This window comes from Aquarana catesbeiana, linkage group LG05 (assembly GCF_042186555.1).
Source record: "Aquarana catesbeiana isolate 2022-GZ linkage group LG05, ASM4218655v1, whole genome shotgun sequence".
Taxonomy (NCBI): domain Eukaryota; kingdom Metazoa; phylum Chordata; class Amphibia; order Anura; family Ranidae; genus Aquarana; species Aquarana catesbeiana.
This window is the reverse complement of record NC_133328.1, coordinates 197,659,848-197,679,130: the sequence shown is the minus strand read 5'-3', so window position 1 is coordinate 197,679,130 and position 19,283 is coordinate 197,659,848. Positions and strand designations below refer to the sequence as shown.

Genomic DNA, 19,283 nt, shown 5'->3' with positions numbered 1-19,283 from the left:
AGTAAATTGGAAGCCTTTTTAGCCTTCCCTTCTTTAACGTAAACATCAGAACAGATGCACAGGAAGGGAGGGAAGACAGAGTGCTGGTATCCAAATTGAATGACCATGGCACTTCTCTTGTAAACTTTAAAGCAGAACTCCTGGGTTAACTGCTCATTTTGTCCAGGGGGGCGCACAGAAAGACTATACTCACCCAATCCTTCGATCCTCCAGAAAACAGCATTCCCCCATGTCCAGTGGTGGACTGTTCCTGCCATCCTCACATCCAGAGCCAGGCTATGGGTGTGATGATGTCAGAAACAATCCACCGCACAAGACTGCTAGCGTGCGAGGGGGGCAGGAGCGGCAGGGTCTTACTCTAGGAGGATCGTTGAATTAGGTAAGTATATCTACGCTCTCCTCACTCCTAGACCAAAATGAACAGTTAACACATGCATTGCGGGCACAGCCCCACTGCATGGGAAAATAACAATTTTCATGGTATTCTTCTTTAAGGATCACTTACCTTATTTCATAGTGTCTGCAGCTACAATGACTAGTGAGCGTTTTTTTTTTTAAAAGCTTATTTATTGCTTATTATGAATATGTAAATATGTGCATAACCTTGGTCACAGTTCTACTTTAAAGTCAGCCACGCGAGTAATTGATTATACAATCTCCATACTATCTCTTTTAGATTTACCAATGGCTATTTATTGCTGAGGCTTTCAGCACATATATAAGATCCAATCAGATAAGCCCTTTCAATACATAGTTGTTGGTAAATCTACAGGCAAATCAGTGCGAATAAATATGCAAGGAGATGTATTTTGCCTTTCTTTATATTTACATTATTAGAAGCACGTCTTCTCCTTTAGGATGTTAAACATAGAGTTCTACTTTTATGTCATTTTTATAAATTAGCAAGAACAGAAAACTGTCTGTCGCTTTTTCATGACCACAACTTACGATGCAGGAGCACTTAAGACATTTGTTCCCTTCTGGCTGAAATTCATCCCCCTCTTTATAGTGTCGGCCTTCATATACACAACCTGAAACAGACAGAGGAAGTGGTTAGGAAAGCGAATGCCTCTACAGAACACAAAAACCATAGTCTACATCTTTTCATCATTGTTTCATGTTATCTGTACTTCCTGAGGAGTGTCACATATTAAAAATCTACATAGAGACTAGCCAGCTTGTCATCTCTATTTGCAGTTCATATAAAGAAATATTTAAGAGGGAATGTATAGACTTTTATGATTTTTTTTTTTAAATAGACATGTAAGGCTTCGTTCACATGGATGTACTAACATGTAAGGTCATATTTGCCCACACGGGATGCAGAGGTGTTCCATGCATCTGCGTGCCGGCAGTCCCATTCATGTCAACTGGGGTGCAGCAGCTGCATGGACACATCCACTGCTCCCAATTTGACATCCGTAAGGGTGTGGGTGTGTGCGGGTCCCTGAGCACAGACAGCGTGAGTTCGGGGACATGCACCCACAAACAACGAGAGGGGTATTAAATTAGAAGAAGCAGCTGTGTCTGTGAAGCCGCTGTGTCCCAACTGACATGAAAGGGACTGCCAACATACAGATGCCTGGAAGAACTGTGCATTCCGTGCAGGAAAACACAGCCCTCGGAGAGATGTACTCTTCAATATACCCATGTGAACAAATCCTAAGTACGATCAACTTGATGTAGAAAATTTAATTAGTAACAAAACTGAAAATGAGCAGACTCACCCTTGGGCAGGGGAATCAGTGAGAGAAAAAACTTATGCATCCACCATTCCACCTCATAGGAGGGTGGGTCTACATACCAAAAGACTACTTAAAATAGCAAGAAAAGGTGGGTGTAGGACGCAGAGAAAGTTGGTAGTAGGTGACCCCAGACGATAATACAGTATCAAAAACTGCTGGGGAATTTCTCCCAAAGAGGTTGATTTACTAAATGCAAACAGACTGTGCACTCTGCAAGTGAAGTTGCTCCAGAGCTTAGTAAATGAGGTAAAGGTTCACTTTGCACAGAGTTTCCAATCACATGCAAGGAAAATAAAAAAACAGCATTTTTGTTTGCAGATGATTGGATGATGAAAGTCAGCAAAGCTTCAGATCAGTGCACAGTCTTTTTGCCTTTAGTAAATCAACCCCAAAGTGTATGCAGGCATTTGTAGGAGCAGTGTTAATACAAAGGACACTGGGAGTCTGTGACAGTAGCAGTAATCAGCTGGGGAATGGTTATCAGGGATCTCAGAAAAAAAACGTACAGTTCATCGATTAACCATCCACATTGGGGGATCACTATAACCTGTGAGCTATTATTGGGTCCTAATGTGTGCTGATTGTATTACAACAACGTTGTTATAGTGGTGATAGGTGGAGGCATAAAATGTTTTTTGTAAAGTTGCTATTTTGTATTGAGTCCAATAAAATTTGATATTTTTTGATACTGCATTATTGTCACCTTATACCAACTTTCTCTGGGTCCTACACCCACCTTTTCTTGTTATTTTTAAATACATTTTTTAGTGTTTGTTAGTTTCTTCTGGCCATACAGTGAATTTCAGCCAATTCCTGATGATGCCCATTCCTACCCAACATTTTTTGATTGAAAAATTAAACAAGCTGGGAAGAAAATTGTTGGCTAAACAAGTGCTGCATCCAATTCTGCCGCTGGTAATGTGTCAGAATACAATAGCTCAGAAGGGGGATTCATCCGTTCATACTTTATTGCGTGGATGGAGAAACCTGGTAGATTTTTTTTTTTTCGTTCAGACTACAGCCTGACACAAAAACTCTACTAGTGTATGACTGATCTTACAACCCTTAACTCCATGTATAAGGCTACTTTCACATTGGGGCGGGGTGCTGGGCGATAGCGGTAAACTGTTGTTATAGCAGCGGTTTTCGGTCACTAGCAGGACACTTTTGACCCCATCTAGAGGCCGTAGAAAGGGTTAAAAACTCCCGAAAAGCACCGCTGCCGAAGCGCTTTGCAGGCGCTTCGGCAGCGGTGCCCATTGATTTCAATGTGTGAAAGTAGCCTAATTGTAATTATAAAAAGTATGTAGATGGGACAGCTATTCTTTCTCTTTTACATATGCAAGCTCTACTTCCAGCTTAGCAGTATAATGAATGTGCTTTAATGCCTTTTTTTTATTGCAGGTCTAAACCTGGCCAAAGATGATTTGTTTTTTATTTTTTGAGCAACCAGCTGGCTGTTTAAAAAAAGAAAGGGACAGATTCCCCTATCCACACATTCAAGGTACATGAATGAATCTTCCATAATGCACTATTGTATTCTGACAGTGGGACTCCTCCGTTACTAGAATATATTGATCGGCGCTGTAGCCAATTGGCTGCAAGTGCTGATCAAACACACATTTTTCAACAGTACTGCTCGAGAGGATCACTAGGTCCTCCTCTTGATATTTGGCAGGTCACTGTTGAACCAACTGAATTTCATACAATTTTCATTTATGGCTAGCTTAAGAGTTGCCTGTCTCATTTGTTCACTCCATTAACTGTAAAAAAAAAAAAAAAAAATATCCCTCCCTGTGTGGCTAATATCTCAGCAGCTAAGAGGAACAGTGATTCAAATGAGTTTCAAAGAGATCCCTCTAGTGCAGGGGTCTCAAACTGGTGGCCCTCCAGCTGTTGTGAAACTACAAGTCCAATGAGGCATTGTAAGGCTGACAGTTACGAGCATAACTCCCACAGGCAGAGGCCTGATGGGATTTGTAGTTTTGCAACACTGGAGAGCCACCAGTTTGAGACCCCTGCTCTAGTGTCTGCTCCAGAACCATAGCATTGAATTGAATTACAAAATATAGACGACCAAAGGTATAAAATGTATAAATCACATAAAACAACTTTAAAGTGGTTGTAAACCCTTCCATATACCAAGTGAAGTGACTGGCATCAAATGATGCACAGAAATGAAACAAATCCTGCTACATAAGTTGCACCTGTGTATCTGCAGCCCTCTCTCCTTTACAGCCATTCAAAGTACATACTTTATACAGCTTGTCTGAGCTAGGATGCATTAAGGAGAAACAACACGAGCCTTTACAATCCCTTTAAGGTAAATACTTTGTTGACACCTGGCCTTTACACCCACCTATATGGCCAAAAATATGTGGACACCCCTTCAAATTACTGGGTTCAAGTGTTTCCAGTAAAGGGTACTGTTTTTTCTAGAGCATACAAGAATGTTTTAAGCAATTGTGCACTTTACTTAAATTTGCTAAAGTTTGCTAAAGTTTCAGCAAGATTGTACCCCTTTTCACAAACCCAGCTTCATAAAGATATGTTTGATGAGTTTGGTGTGGAGGAACTCAGGTGACGGGCACAGAGCCCTTACCTCAGTGCAGAGGAAGTCCTATTAAAGTTCCAACTCTTGATCTGTGTACTTGTCCCACCTTAGTGACACGGAATGTATTGAAGCCAGTTGATAAGAATGACAGACAATGACCTAACACTTTGTGTATGACAACAATGGCAGTCTACATATTTTTTTCAATTCATGTTTCCTTTAAAGTCAGCCTGTAATAAACCTGGATGATCCAAGCTCAGCATAGGGTGAGAGTTTGACTCCACACCTTCCATTAATCAAGTCTCTCTATCTCTCTATTGATCATCAAAGCTGTCCATCACTAGGTCAACTAAAAGGGTGGCTTGAGAAGCAAGAGGGTGCAGGTTCAAATGTGAATTTTAATGGAAGTTGAGCATCCCATATACATTTAGCTGTCTAACTCTGGATCTACTGACCATTTTGACATGCAGTTTTCATTCAAGGTAACCTCTGCTGCTGCATTTTTTCATCAAATGCTCTTTGGAGTTGCCCAGATTTTTCACATCATGATAATGGGAATGATTTACTGAAACTAGAGAGTGCAAAATCTGGTACAGCCCTGCATAGAAACCAATCAGCTTCCAGGTTTTATTGTCAAAGCTTAATTGAACAAGAAGAAGTTAGAAGCTGATTGGCTACCATGCACAGCTGCACCAGATTTTGCACTCTCCAGTTTTACTAAATCAACCCTGTAGCTTTCTCGAGCAGATACCATATAGACCTGTGTTAGCCTCGATAATACATGAAGGTAATGCAACATAATGTAGCACTGAGAGGAATGAAGGTCAAAATAAAAAGGATTGAGGCTGCATTCAAACCTGAGCATTTTCAGCTCATAAAAGGCGCGTAAGATGCCCGAAAATATGCCTGAAAAACGCCCAACAAGCAAAATCTCATGCACTTCAATGGCACCTGTTCACATCTGAGGGTTTTGTCACCTGAAGCAAAATGCCTGAAAAACGCCCTAAGCTCAAAAAAGAACATGAGCTTCTTTAGGGCAGATTAAAGGCGTTTTTCTGCATTTTACATTGGTGACCTGAACAAAATTGCAGCAAAAACGCAGCAAAATCATGGTAAAAATGCAGTAAAAATCATCAAAATCGCAGTAAAAACACGCGGCTTTGAAACGCTCAGGTGTGAATGCAGCGTGAAGGAGAGGGAAGGAGGAAAAGAGTCAGTATTATTAAACAATATGTAAATAAAGAAATAATTGCCTGGACATGTAGGACAGCATAATCCCGGTTGCCTTATAGAGTTCTTACAGTGAACTAGACACTGAACATCAGATTCTGTAATAACTCCTTCCTGTAATTGAAAAAAAAGGGTTACTAGTGTGGAGTGTTCTCATTGGATATTGTTAACACTGCTCTTAGGGGCGTCTGGCATTTTTTTTCCCTAAAAGGCCCCTGCATGTTCATGCACACATAGGTGTTTAGAGGCGTTTAGAGGCAGGGACATTTAAAGGCAGAAAAAAAAACCCTGCCAGCGCATCTAGGAGCAGTTGCGTTTTTGCAAAAATAAATACTTGACGTGCCTAAACACATCTAAGTACACTTTAACAGTATTTACTGACAACCCATATGTGCATGGCCATTAGGGATATGAGCTCAAGGTGGACCTAACTAATACTTAGGGATGTAAAATCTTCCTGGTCCTGTTGTTTTCCCAGATGGAGGATCAATTGATATATATTCAAGGGCAAGAAAGAGGATTTCCTTTTCCTATTGGCTCTGCAGAGCCATAGGCCCAGAATGGAGTCACTGATGATATGTGAATTGGTGGGAGGACAGAAGTCTTGTAGCAGTCAACACCCAGATGGACTGAGAAACCAGACTATGAGCTAGCATATGCAGTTATAAACAATGCTGGAAGAGATAATCACTACTCAGCTGGATAAGGTGCTAAATATTATTGCCTTCAGTACTGTATAATTTGTATTTATTGAATTTAATAAATGTTGTACTTTTTATTAATTAATCCCTATTATGACCTTTTTGATGACATTGTAACCGTTATGCTTCCCAGGTGATCTTTACCAGGGTTCCCTTTTTTTTTACATCAGCCAACAGAAGGCTTTTGGAGGATTTTTGTTCTTGTGACAACTCTAAATTTAATTTAATTTTGGATACAGTAAGGAAGGGCTATAACCCCTGTCAGTTTTATTTTTGCCACCTGAGTTCCATTAGAGAGATTTCCCTTTACTTCCTGTCCCATAGCCAAAACAAAAAGAGAGAGAGGGAATCCCTCCAAAATGAGGGAATTCCTTGTTGTCACCAGGGTAGCCAGAACTAGTGTCCCCATTGGAAGATCTCCCCTCTATTCCTGTTCTGGGAACAGCACAAAATTTGTGATTTTCTTTTACTTTCACTTTCAATGATAATGGTAAATAGGACAATTAGAGAGGATGAATCCCCCTAACAAGGGGCACAGATCACAATAAAAGCCTAACAGGGGTTATAATCCCTCTACACTCAAAAAAAAAAAAGCTTTGCCTTTATTTATACTCTAAGGGATTCCCCTTAAAAGATGTGTTCACCTTTTGGAACATGTTACACGTTCCATCCACATTCAGGGTCCTGCTGCTAGTTTTCCCAATTCCGCCCTACCCTGTGACAGTGGGTGGGGGATCTTCTCCCTGCACCTGCTGTCACAATTCAAAAACAATGTGACAGTTTGGGGCTCTGCCCACATGACCATGTCATTCATTCACAGTTCCCTACTAATTAATAGATTACAACTACTGTCAGCCTGTATTGGAGGTATGGGCTGAAATGCTGCAGGGCTTGTCTGCAGAAGCCAGGCATTGCACCAATTATCTACTAATCACGGGTGCAATGTTTTCCAGGCTTCTTCAGGAAACAATAAATGCATATATATTTTATTTTATTTTTGCAAAAAATTCTGCATGTATATTATTTTGTAAAAGAAATGAACTTAGCCTTTAAGCTGGCTTTGCACAGAGAAAATTTTATCAGCTCCATTGGAAAATTTGCTCAGTGGGTGGCCTTGTTTGCCACCTCCAACCTGGCATCTTTCGATTCACTACTTGACATTAATAATAATATCTACACATTCCTCAAAGCCCACAGTAATTGCAAAGAGTTTGCCAATGCAGGTAGAGAAAATCTATATCTAAATTAGCCTTGCAAGTGTGTTTGTATTTGTAGTTTATGCGCTTGGCTTGGTCTGAGAAAATAACAAGGATCTGATTTCCACAAGTTAAGGGAAGGAAAAGTGAAAGTATTCCCACAGCATACTGTTAGATACAATGTCTTAGTTTTTGTTTTCTAATCTGAAAAAATCTATACACAGAGATCTGACTGATTGCTGTTGGGAAAAACGTTACTCTGTTCTCTACAAAACAAAAAATATTACAAATCTTCCTAATATTACTGTTGAAAGCAACTCTGTAGCTTTTGAAATACTAAAATCAAACACCCCCGATTCGGTTCGCACCAGAACATCTCAAATAGGCAAAAAGTTCTAGGGAACATGGCTCTACTAAAGTCTATGGGACACGAACATGAAAAATCAAAAGTCCTCATTTTAAAGGCTTGTATGCAAGTTATTGCCATAAAAAGTGTATGGGGACCTGGGTACTGCCCTAGGGGACATGTATCAATGCAAGTTTTTAAAACGATAAGTCTTTAAAGTAGCAGTGATTTTAATGATGCTTAAAGTGAAACAATAAAAATGAAATATTCCTTTAAATATCGTGCATTGGGGTCCACTTAGTCTGCTGTAAAGTGGCGCATCTGTACAATGTATCATGCCACAGCAATAATTACATTTCTAAAGGAAAAATATCATTTAAACTTGTTCACGGCTGTAATGTATTGCCGGAAATACAGATTTAAAAAATTGAAAAATAAACGACGTGGAGTTCCCCCCAGTCCATACCAGGTCCTTCGGATCTGGAATGGATTTTAAGGGAAACCCCATGCAAAAAAAACAAAAAAACGGCGTGGAGTCCCCCACGGAATCAATACCAGACCCTTAGCCGAGCATGCAGCCTGGCAGGTCAAGAAAGGGGGGGCGAGCAAGCGCCCCCCCCTCCTGAACCATACCAGGCCACATGCCCTCAACATGGGGGGATGGGTGCTTTTGGGGCAGGGGGGCTCTGCACCCCCACCCACCCCAAAGCACCTTATCCCCATGTTGATGCCTCCTTTAACATTGGGGTTCCCAGATCCTGGCCCCTCCCTATGTGAGTGGGTACCCCTACCTATTCACCAAAAAAGTGTCAAAAAGTAAAAACCACAAGAGACAGTTTTTGACAAACTTTTTTTTTTTAAAAAGTGTCCCGCGATGTAAATCCACTGTCAATCACGCCACCCGACGGACCCGAAAAATAGCAAAAATGAAAAACGCTCCGCCTTCATGGGAGGCCTCCCACTGATTGCTCTCTCTTCGCTTTGACAGCTCTTATATAAGCAAGGGCGGGGCACCCGGTGATATAACTTGGTGACCCTGCCCCTTCTGATGTCATGTGATGTCACATGATGTCAGAAAGGGCGAGGTCATCCGGTTACATCACCAGGTGGCCCCGCCCTTGCTTATATAAGAGCTGTCAAAGTGAAGAGAGAGCAGTCGATGGGAGGCCTCCCATGGAGGTGGAGCGTTTTCCATTTTTGCTACTTTTTGGGTCCATCAGGTGGCATGATTGATGGGGGATTTACATTGCGGAACACTTTTATTTTATTGTTAATTTTTTAATAAAGGCTTTGTCAAAAACTGTCTCTTGTGGTTTTTACTTTTTGACACTTTTTTGGTGCCGCACCTGCAGACTTTGACAACTACAGCCCAGGGTTATCGAGAAGAGGCCCTTGTTCCCATCAACATGCATTTCATTTTTATGCAAAAATATTAGTTGTTAAAGAGGTTGTAAACCTACAAAAAAAAAACAAGACAAAGGGCAAGACAAAGGGAATAAGCATACTAGCTCATTATGAAATACCCACCTTAGAGCAAAGCCCCCGCAGCGGTCACGGCACACTGCTCTTACAGGTGACATGTCTCCCGAAGTTATTTCCGGGTATCGCGGGAGCCGCCGATAACGGCACATCAGCTGAAGCAACGGCATGAACGAGCCGCTGCTTCAGTGCGCATGTGCCGATGACGTCAGCCCATGCTGATACAGGGGATATCTCCTAAACCGTGCAGGTTTAGGAGATATCCACGGTAGCTACAGGTAAGCCTTATTATAGGCTTACCTGTAGTGAAAAGTGGTTTATATGGGTTTACAACCACTTTAATGTTCCTTTCGAGATTACTAGCCAAGAACACGGCTGTTTCCTGTTTCCTATTGTCACAGGCTCAGCCTTTATTTTATACACGTTCTATAATCTTTACATGTTGATTCACGAATATTATTGAAACCTTTTTTACTTAACTTATTATCAAATTTAGAAATTGCACATTATTCCACTTTATAAAATAATGAAAACATTTTAAAATCAATAAATTTGTATTTTACCTGACACTGCCGCATGATGCAGGGCTGAGAAGAGTCTTGCCATTTCACTGAACTGTTGTAAAGGCTACCATGGAAATTACAGCCTTCAGGAGGGGAGAGAGAAAAAAATGAAACATGGAAGATATGGATTTCTTCTGCATCTTAATGTCAGTCTTATAGCTTATTGCATTCTATTTCTACACTATGGCCTAACATTTGCAGGCACGTAACCATCACAAATAATGAACATCTAATTCCAAGCCCACACCCATGGTGTTGCCCCTCTTTCCTGTGATAAAAGTCTCCACCTCTCTAGGAAGATTTTCCACAAGATTTTGGAGTACGTAGGAATTTCTACCTATTAAAGGGGAAAGGTGTATTTGTGAGGTTAGATAAGAAGATCTAGATTGGAATCAGTGTTTAAATTGTGAATATCAGGAGGCAGAGGTTTGGAGTGGTGCCCTCTATCTGTGTATGTTTTTACTGTTCAGACCTCTGCGATTATTATTTTTTTTACAATGTTTAAAACATAGGGAGCCTCAGAGAAATACTGTTGAAGAAAGTGGAAAAGTAGTACTGGATCAACTTTTTTATTTTTATTGCTATCTTAAAGAGGAAGTAAACCCTAGTGGGTTTTACTTCCTCTTTATTTCCCTGCATAGGTAAAGCATAATGGGCTAGTCACTTACCTGACACCGAAGCCCGCGCTGTCGCCATTGTCCCCACGAACAGGGAGCTTCCATCTTCACCCCTCTTCCTTCCGGGGCCGCAAACTCCGGCTCTGTGACTGGCCGGAGTCGCTTGACGTCACTCCCGTGCATGCACGCAGGAGCAGCCAGTCACGGCCTGACCCCTATTAGAATCGGCACGATGTGCCCTTTCTAAAGCGTGTATGCGCCGATGACATCGGTGCATGCGCCGTAGTCATCGCCACTTGTCATTTTAGTAAATATCTCCTAAACCGTGGACTTTTAGGAGATATTTCAAGCACCTACAGGTAAGCCTTAATATAGGCTTACCTGTAGGTAAAAGTAGTTGTACAGGGTATACAACCACTTTAAAGTGTTGACCTTGATGTAAATAATCTGATTCTTGAGCATGCAGCTTCTACACCTCAGAGGGTCTCCACTGTTTCCTTGGTCTGTAGTATAATGTAACAAAAATGGAAACTGAAGCACCATACCACTGCCAAGAGGTTCACATACAACTTTATTCCAATAAAAGTCAGAGGGGCTATCCAAAAAGTATCCAATGTGTTTCAGGGGTCAAAAATCTCCCTCTTCATCAGGGTTTGATTGGAAACAATGTGGTTTGAATAGAAGTTAACTGGACCTTTAGGCCTTATGCACACAGGACGTTTTTATAGCTAATCCTAGTTGCATCAGGCGTTAAAAACGCATCTCCATGTTTTTCTATGTGTCCATGCACACATAGGCTTTTAGGAGTTGTAAGTGGCATAGGCGTTTTCAAGCTGCAAAAAAATACCCAGGGCCAGTGCGTTCTGAAGCAACAACATTACAGGGGTAAAAATTGTTTGGTGCTGCTAACTGCGTGTTTACGATGTATACAGTATTAAGCTGCGTCAAGCGTTTTTAAGCTGTAGTAATTGGATTTGGGAGTGAAAAATAGAGGAGGGCAGAGAAATGCTGCTTAACACTAATGCTGCGAAATGCAGCTAAACGTGCATTAACGTCTATGCAAAACGCTTCTAAAAGCGCATTTTTTACAGCCACTTTTTCCTGCCGCTGGTACTGGTTTTGCAGCTCATTTTTTAAAATGCCCAATGTAAATGAGGCCTACATATTATTTCTTCCAATGTGATTACAAGCACCGGCCTTGTCAGCAGCTGGTTTGGCAGTAACACTAACTCAAAGCAGCTGCTGACAAGGCCTGTGCTTGTAATCACACTGGAAGAAATATCATTAAAGGTCCAATTTATTTCAAATCTATTCACATTGTTTCCAATCAAGTCCTGATAAAGATGGCATTTTTGGACCCCCGAGTTGCTTTGGATACTTTCTAGATTGTCCATCTGACTTTTATTGGAATACAGTTGTGTAGGGACCTCTTAGCTTGGTGTGGCGCTTCCGTTTCAGAGAAATACTGAGGAAGCATAAAAATTCAAAGTTTTCCATATGCTCATGACTGTAGCATACCTTCTAACATTCTGAGATGACAAAGAGGTACACCGTTTAGCACAAAGTATGTAGGCAAATAAAGCACATCCCTACCATGTCCCCAGTTACGCAGATCACAAAGATTTGAGGTGCAAAAAATGGTTAGTTAAATCCACAATTGCTTTTTTCCAACAATATTTTTTTAATAAAATGGCTTATCAAAATAAGGAAATGGAATAATTAGGAAGCTGGATTAAAGGTTTAGTGTGGTATAACACTGTTAGTAGTTATCATCAAAAATTGAAGGTAATAATTATCTCCTTCTGCAGGCCAACATTCCTCTATTGTATGAAAAACACTGTTTTCCCCTAGATATGGGACTTTAAAGGCATAGGCGTGTAACAAAGTAGTATAAAATGCAAGTTTAATGGTATCAAAAAGTACATATAGTAAGACAAAGGTATATTAAAAAAAAAAAAAAAAAAAAAAAACAAGCGCGTTGGAACTGTGAATGCCATATCTTTATTCCAAATATATTTTGCCTTATGCTGTGATATACATGGTTCATTTTACTACCCCTTTGTGTGTTAGCTTAGCACTTTTAGCTTAAATTGCTTTTTTTTTATATACCTTTGTCTTACTATATGTACTTTTTTATACCATTAAATTTGAATTGTATACTACTGTGTTACACGCCTGTGCCCAAAGTTCCATATCTAGGGGAAAACAGTGTTTTTCATACTGTTAGTAGTTAAATATTACATTTTATTATAGCAATCTATACATCAGGCCAAAATTGAGGAGGATAGAGGGACAGATGGATTTGGTCAAGAAGAGAAACTTTCCCTCTACGTCAGGGATAGTTGAGAGCTACGCTGTAGAAGGGATGGGAAACCCATAAAGAGCTTTTGGTTTTCTACGACTAGAATGTTATTCGGTAAAGTATCAAATGGTAATCCACTCAGTGAAAGTCCATCAAGAAAAGGCAGGTGAGTATAAACCAGACGATAGTGGAAGAAAATATTAGCAGCGATCCCAAGTCTCCATCACCACACCACTTGTGCCACAGCCCTGTAGGTAATCCACTTACCAGACCCTGCTGATTAACACGCTTATCAATCAAAGGGATAATCGCTGTTCACTGGACACTTTTCATCTGTATTTTGCTCATTGCAAGAATGTTTGCATAATATAAGGGCATGTAACATCAATACTATGTCAGTCGTGCATTCCCCTCTAACCTCTCACCGCTCCCGCGGTGTTCCCGGGAAGGACAGACGAGGATAAGCCGACTCTGTAGATAGCTGCGTAGCAACGCCCTGACGCAGACGTGTTTCTGTCATCACTTTCATCAGAGGGCGTCCCTCTGACGAAAGTGATGACAGAAACGCGTTCGCGTCTGGGCGTTGCTAGAGCTGCTAATGTTTTAGAAATTTTTCATTGACATATATTTGATGCATCTCATTTTAGTATAGCAGCTGCTGACTATTGTTTTATCAATATTTTCTCTGTGTGCTGAGGGAGGGATACTGAACATAGTTTTTAATCTCATTCTTTCAATGTTATTCAGTGCTACAAGTTTAGATACAAACAATACCAAATATGTTCTCCTCCAAACAAAGTGATCCAATCCCAGCAAGGCCCCACAAAAAACTCCTCTGTGCTTTCCATTTACTGCTTTACAGAAAATAAAGACTGGTATTATACACTTGCTTGCCCCAGACCTTGGCTTTTATTTAATGTCATCAAAGGCTGATAATTTGCTACTTACTATTGGAATTATAGGCTGTATATATACAGGGTGATAAACTTAAATTTTGACCTCATTGTTGAGATATGTTTGCTATGTCGAGAAAAGCTACTGTGCTGTTTTATGTGTAGAGAAAATGTTTATAATAGAGATAAACAGAATACTATAACTAAATATACAGTAGGTCTAAAAGATCTTTTTTAGGAGGGGGTCTGAAAATGTTTTTATGGAAATGCAACCTCAGCCATGGTTATTATTTACTACTCCATAAGGTCACAGCACTACAGGAAACTAATGGAAAATGTTATCCATTAAACCAGTACAATGTAAAACATCTGAGCCATAATACTTATGTCGGAATCATTGCGTTTCATGTTTCTTCCCTGGTTTTGCAAACCACAGCCTATATATAGTAAGCCTTACCACTGCCATTTTTTTTATTGAAAAGTGCTTTGAAATACAAATATGATTTTTAAAAGACTGTCTGCATGTATGAAAATAGGTTTAACATTCCACTTTTTAACAAATTAACTTTTAAGAATCCACAAATCCCAGTCTGCATCAGGAATATTTATTTTGTTTGCTCCTTTCAAATATTTATTGATTTTCCATTTAGACTTAGATCCCCAAATTGTGTGGCCATTAAGCTGTACTTAGCGCTAATACACCATAAATAGGTAAACTGATACAAAAATAAATGAACTGTGGACTGATAAAGGGGAACTCCAGAAAAAAACTAGTTGACTGGGAAGAACCTAGTCTAACTGCTCTTTTTTTGCTGTTTAACCACTTGAAAATTACAGTTCAGGAAGTACTTTTTGGAATTGCTATACTATGCTTTCACTTGCCTGTGTTACAACGTGTAGATGCTTGGCCCAAAGAGTTACACAAGTGAAACATATTGGTGGCACAGAACCCATAACTGCTTTGAAAATTGGCTTTTTAGGGGTTGGGTTGGCATGATGAGCATTTGCAATTCCAGATCTGGTAGAGAGACCAATGAACTTGAGTTCTGTTAAAGTCAACTGTTGTAGCAATAATGAGGAGGTCCCAAGAACTGAGTTGGTGAAGAAAGTTTTAGTGCACATTCCTGTGGAAACTCATTGTATTATCTCTAGGAGTCTAATTAATTCTTCAATCAGTCAATTCTTATCTTGGAATACAGAAAAATAACCTTCTATGTTGTGGAAACAAGGAGAGGGTGAGATATTCCATCACATTTAAAGTGATACAAAAGTCTTGTTTTTTTTTTGTTAAAAATAACTAACATGTTATACTTTCCTGCGTTTGCACAGAGCAGCCCTGATCCTCCTCTTCTCGGGACTCTCTTTGGCTCTCCTGGCCCCTCTCTCTTGTTGAGTGCCCACACAGCAAACAGAATGTTATGGGGGCACCCGAGCCAAGCCACTGCTCTGTGTGTCCATTCAGACATGGAGCCATGGCCCCTCTCTCTCCTCATTGGCTCACAGACTTTGATTGACAATGGCGGGAGCAAGTGACCCAGACAGCCTAGTCTCTCGTGCAACATCGCTGGATCCAGTAGGGGCTCAGGTAAGTATTACAGGGGCTGAGGGGGGCTGCTACACATAGAAGGCTTTTTATCTTAATGCATAGAATGCATTAAGATAAAAATCATTCTGTCTTTACAACCACTTTGCACCCAAAGGTGCCCACACATGTCTGCAGAAGCTTTCTGTATCTCCTACTTTTACTGAAAGCAATGCTGTTCTGACAGGTACGTCCTAATGTTTCTAATGTTTCTAAAGCTTCCTTTCACCTTCCTACATCCTGCATATTCTTATTTGGTAGTGAGGCAGCCCATCAAAGAAATAGACCAATAGGCCTGTGAGGGAGAGGCAAGCTCTGACACTACCCAGAAGGTACTGGGTGTCCGCACTTCATACCTGTCAGCATCCTGCAGCAAGGATTTTTACTTTTCCCAGAGTTGGGCTTTATGTGTTAGAGTCTCTAAAATATTACTTTTTGATGTATTGACCCTTTAAGCAAGTCTGTTTATTTTGCTAACATTGCAAGCTGGCTACAGTAAAAAAAAAAAAAAAAAAAAAAAACCTCTTGGATGCGGCAAGAGCCCCAAAGCTCAGAGAGACCTAAAATACAAATTCTAACAATTCCCTGCAGTTAAATTCCTACTGCCCTACTACATAGTAAAACCAGACATCATAGTGATGAGCCAATGGGAAGGCATGGGAGGCAAAAGTGGTGGGCCAGCTGGTGTTATTACAGGGAAGTGCTAAAATTTTCTTTGTAAGACCCCCCGGAAATTTAGCTTTTTCAGGGTGCTTTGAATTTATATTACTAATTGTTATCCCTAGTTTGGAAAATTATCAGAAAGGAGAGGTGTGCTTAAAATGATATCAGTAAGTAGCACTGAACGTTAGAAAACTAGGTTTTTCACAAATTTGAAAATTGGATAAACAGAAAATTGAGCACGTACGCAAGTACAGTCTTTATTCTCCACTGCAGGTGGTGCTCAACCGCAGCTGCAATGCAGGTCTGGGAGGAAGTTGAGAGAAACTTGGTTCCCCTATGATTTCCTCAGTCACAGGGAGGCAACTATCTGTTGGCCAAGTGACTCTGGCAGCCATCTTGGGTAAGATAGAGTCTATTTACGACCCTGGCTCCCGGGCTTGCCGTGCTTTTTGTGAATGGATAGCGTAGGGAAAGGAATCTCATCTGTCAGGGACAGTACTAGAGGTAGGAAAATATTGCAGCGGAGTAAGGACAGTGCAGGGACTACGACTTGCAGGAAGCCTTCTCTTTTGGCTGTGGACCGGCCAAGCTGCATTCTGCTCCTCCATTGCAAATGCTGTCGGCATCGTCCATTCTGCATCTTGTGGTTCTACCATTGTCTCAGTTGTAAGTGGCTCCAGCAGGGTGTGTACCCCGCTGGGCCTGTTGCTCTTGCCGAGCTGTTCTACAATAGACTGTTACTCGGAATCTGTGTGTTTTCTGCCCTAACCCACAAGCACTTAAAAGAAAAATCAGGCAGCACAACAGCCTTACAAAATACTGGAAACAGGACAGCAGAGAAAAATACAAACCAAAATTCTAACCAAATTATTTAATTAAAGGTTCCTAAGAGATTACCAGGTTTTCATTGTTAAAATATATCAGAATATCAAAATATGAAATATTTGTGTGTCTAGAAGAATACTGATATCCGTGGGCCAGGTCACAAGGTGATATAATTGGAGCTAGTATAATGATGTCATCACGCTCTTGATGTCTTGACTGTTATGTACATTGGTACCTTCCATTTCTGTTCCTTGCTCACAGCTTCAAGGTCATCAGAAACATCCCAAACTAAAGGAATAATTAACTACTATGACCGAGGGGAAATGGCCTCCTAACGCTAAACTCCTGTTGATATACTGTATTTCAACTCTCTATATAGTTATCTGCCTGTAGCTGAGCTTTAGGTATCCTCACACTCTACCTAAAGTGGTTGTAAACCCTTTACTACCACTTTTACCTACAGGTAAGCCTATAATAAGGCTTATCAGTAGGTACAGTGAATATCTCCTAAACTTGCACCGTTTAGGAGATATTCACTATATCCGCATGTGCCGACATCATCAGCATCTGCGCACTGAAGAAGCGGCTCGCTCGTGACGTTTCTTCAGTAGCTGTGCCGTGGCCGGCGGCACCTGCGCGGATGCACGGGAGTGACATCATCTCGGGTCTGGCCAATCACAGTGCTGGAGCCCACAAACCGGGAATAACTCTGGGAGACATGTCGCCGGTCACAGTGGTATACAGGGACTGCTGCAACAGCTTCGTTCTAAGTTAAGTATTTAATAATGAGCTAGTATGCGATGCATACTAGCTCATTATGCCTTTGTCTTGCAGGTTGTTTTTTTTTTTAAGAGTTTACAACCACTTTAATGCTTAGTTATACCTGAGGAAAAGCCAAAAATTGTACATTGTGTTATATTCATTCCATGAATGCCAAAGCAATAAAGAGTTACATATGAGCTTAAAGATCAGAAGATAAAATTGTATGAACTAGAAACCAGCTTAATGTGCATTGTATAGATACGTCATTGTATAAGCACAAAGCAGACTAAACCACAAGCTAAAAATATCCTACATCATAACCCTCATCTATGAATATTTGCTACTAGGCTACCCTTCCCTTTCTCTTCTTTTTACATTTAAAAATTACATTTGACATGTGAAATAAACTGTACAAAGAAACATCTGCCACAAATGGTTTATAGAAGTTTTGATAAATTTATCCTTAGAGACAGATCTATTCAGGCCAACACAAAAACAAAAGATGACGCCAAAGAGACTTGCATTATTTCATCACAATTAAATGTGTCTGTATAAGTCTCCGAGCTGCTGCTTTCACAGCCTGATGTATTAGTATTATAACTGAAATAAAAATGCTGAAAAGTGGTAAGCTCCCTAATTAACACTGTTTTAATAGTCCACAGAGGCATTCGGGTGTTAAGCCAAATTTATTTCTAACAGATTTTAAGATCTACATAAAAAACATGTTCATTTCAATTCACTGATCGTTTGCTTAATACATTCCTTCATTTTAGACAAAAATGGGGATTTTATTTTTTGCATGTGCTCACTCAGATTAGGCAATTGTAAAAACAAAAATTAGAACCTATATTGTCAATAGGGAAAAAAAGAAGAGCTTACGTTATGTCCCTGCAGCATGCCAAGTGCTCTGTAGGGTGGCAGTCTAAAGGATATCTGTGACAAAAATAATGCAATCCTATTTATCATACTGTACGGAGTATTGGTTTGGTATAGGGCCATCTGTGGAGTTACTGAAGAGTTGAGGCTCCAGGTGTGATTGGGATGACAGGGAAACATCTTTATTAAATGCTGAGAAAAATTATAATTTTTATTATCTATATATGGATAGTCTGCAGAAATCACTGGTCTTGCTGAATTCTGTGATAAGTAATATAATATATAACAATTGTTAGATCATAATAAAGACAGTGGGGACTACCAGTAAAAAAAAAAAAAAAATGTGCACCTTTACAACGTTCACAGCAAGCTCCTCTCTGTTTGATAACCAAAGCACAATCCTTGGACACCACCGGGCACTTCTCCCTCTTGCAGGTCACTTCTTTGTTCTACAATGACATGAAAAAACACTTGCCATAAGTTTTCTTTGTTTTTATATATACTGTATATTTCTCATTATACAGTTTATGTAACATTGAAATGTGAGTATCTTCTGATCAGCTGAATCTCAGTATAGCTCATTACAACTGATTTACTGATTAATCCAACAAATTATATCCCAACTCCGTAAAATCTGATAAGCAGTACCTGCAGTCTATTACAGGTATGTGTTTAATTTACATGGTCTCTATCCAGTTGTATTTCACAAGTCAGAATCAGGGCATTTTAGCTTTTCACAGTGTTTGTATCCAAAATACAATAGATCAGGGGTATCCTGGATTTTTTAGGTACAGTATTAAATATTACCGTTTTGATATATATACATCGATAAACACATCCAAACTTTATGGACACTTTCAAAGATATGATACCATTGGACTGACACTTGAACTTTAATGTCAAAGTTATATCTATGAGAGCTGAGCATCATCTTTATGAACACCTTCAA

The 19,283-nt window shown here is 40.1% G+C and overlaps 1 protein-coding gene across 1 annotated transcript in view; it reads right to left on the bottom strand.

The window, feature by feature from the left end:
- BMPER (BMP binding endothelial regulator) overlaps nucleotides 1-19,283 on the bottom strand; it is a 351,352-nt gene that overhangs the window by 231,309 nt on the left and 100,760 nt on the right. The window contains exons 3-6 of the mRNA XM_073630479.1: nucleotides 18,684-18,783; nucleotides 9,815-9,897; nucleotides 5,553-5,643; nucleotides 949-1,031 (exon numbers count right to left, since the gene is read on the bottom strand). Of these exons, the coding sequence (XP_073486580.1) occupies nucleotides 949-1,031; nucleotides 5,553-5,643; nucleotides 9,815-9,897; nucleotides 18,684-18,783 (357 nt within the window). The remainder of the gene's footprint in view (nucleotides 1-948; nucleotides 1,032-5,552; nucleotides 5,644-9,814; nucleotides 9,898-18,683; nucleotides 18,784-19,283) is intronic.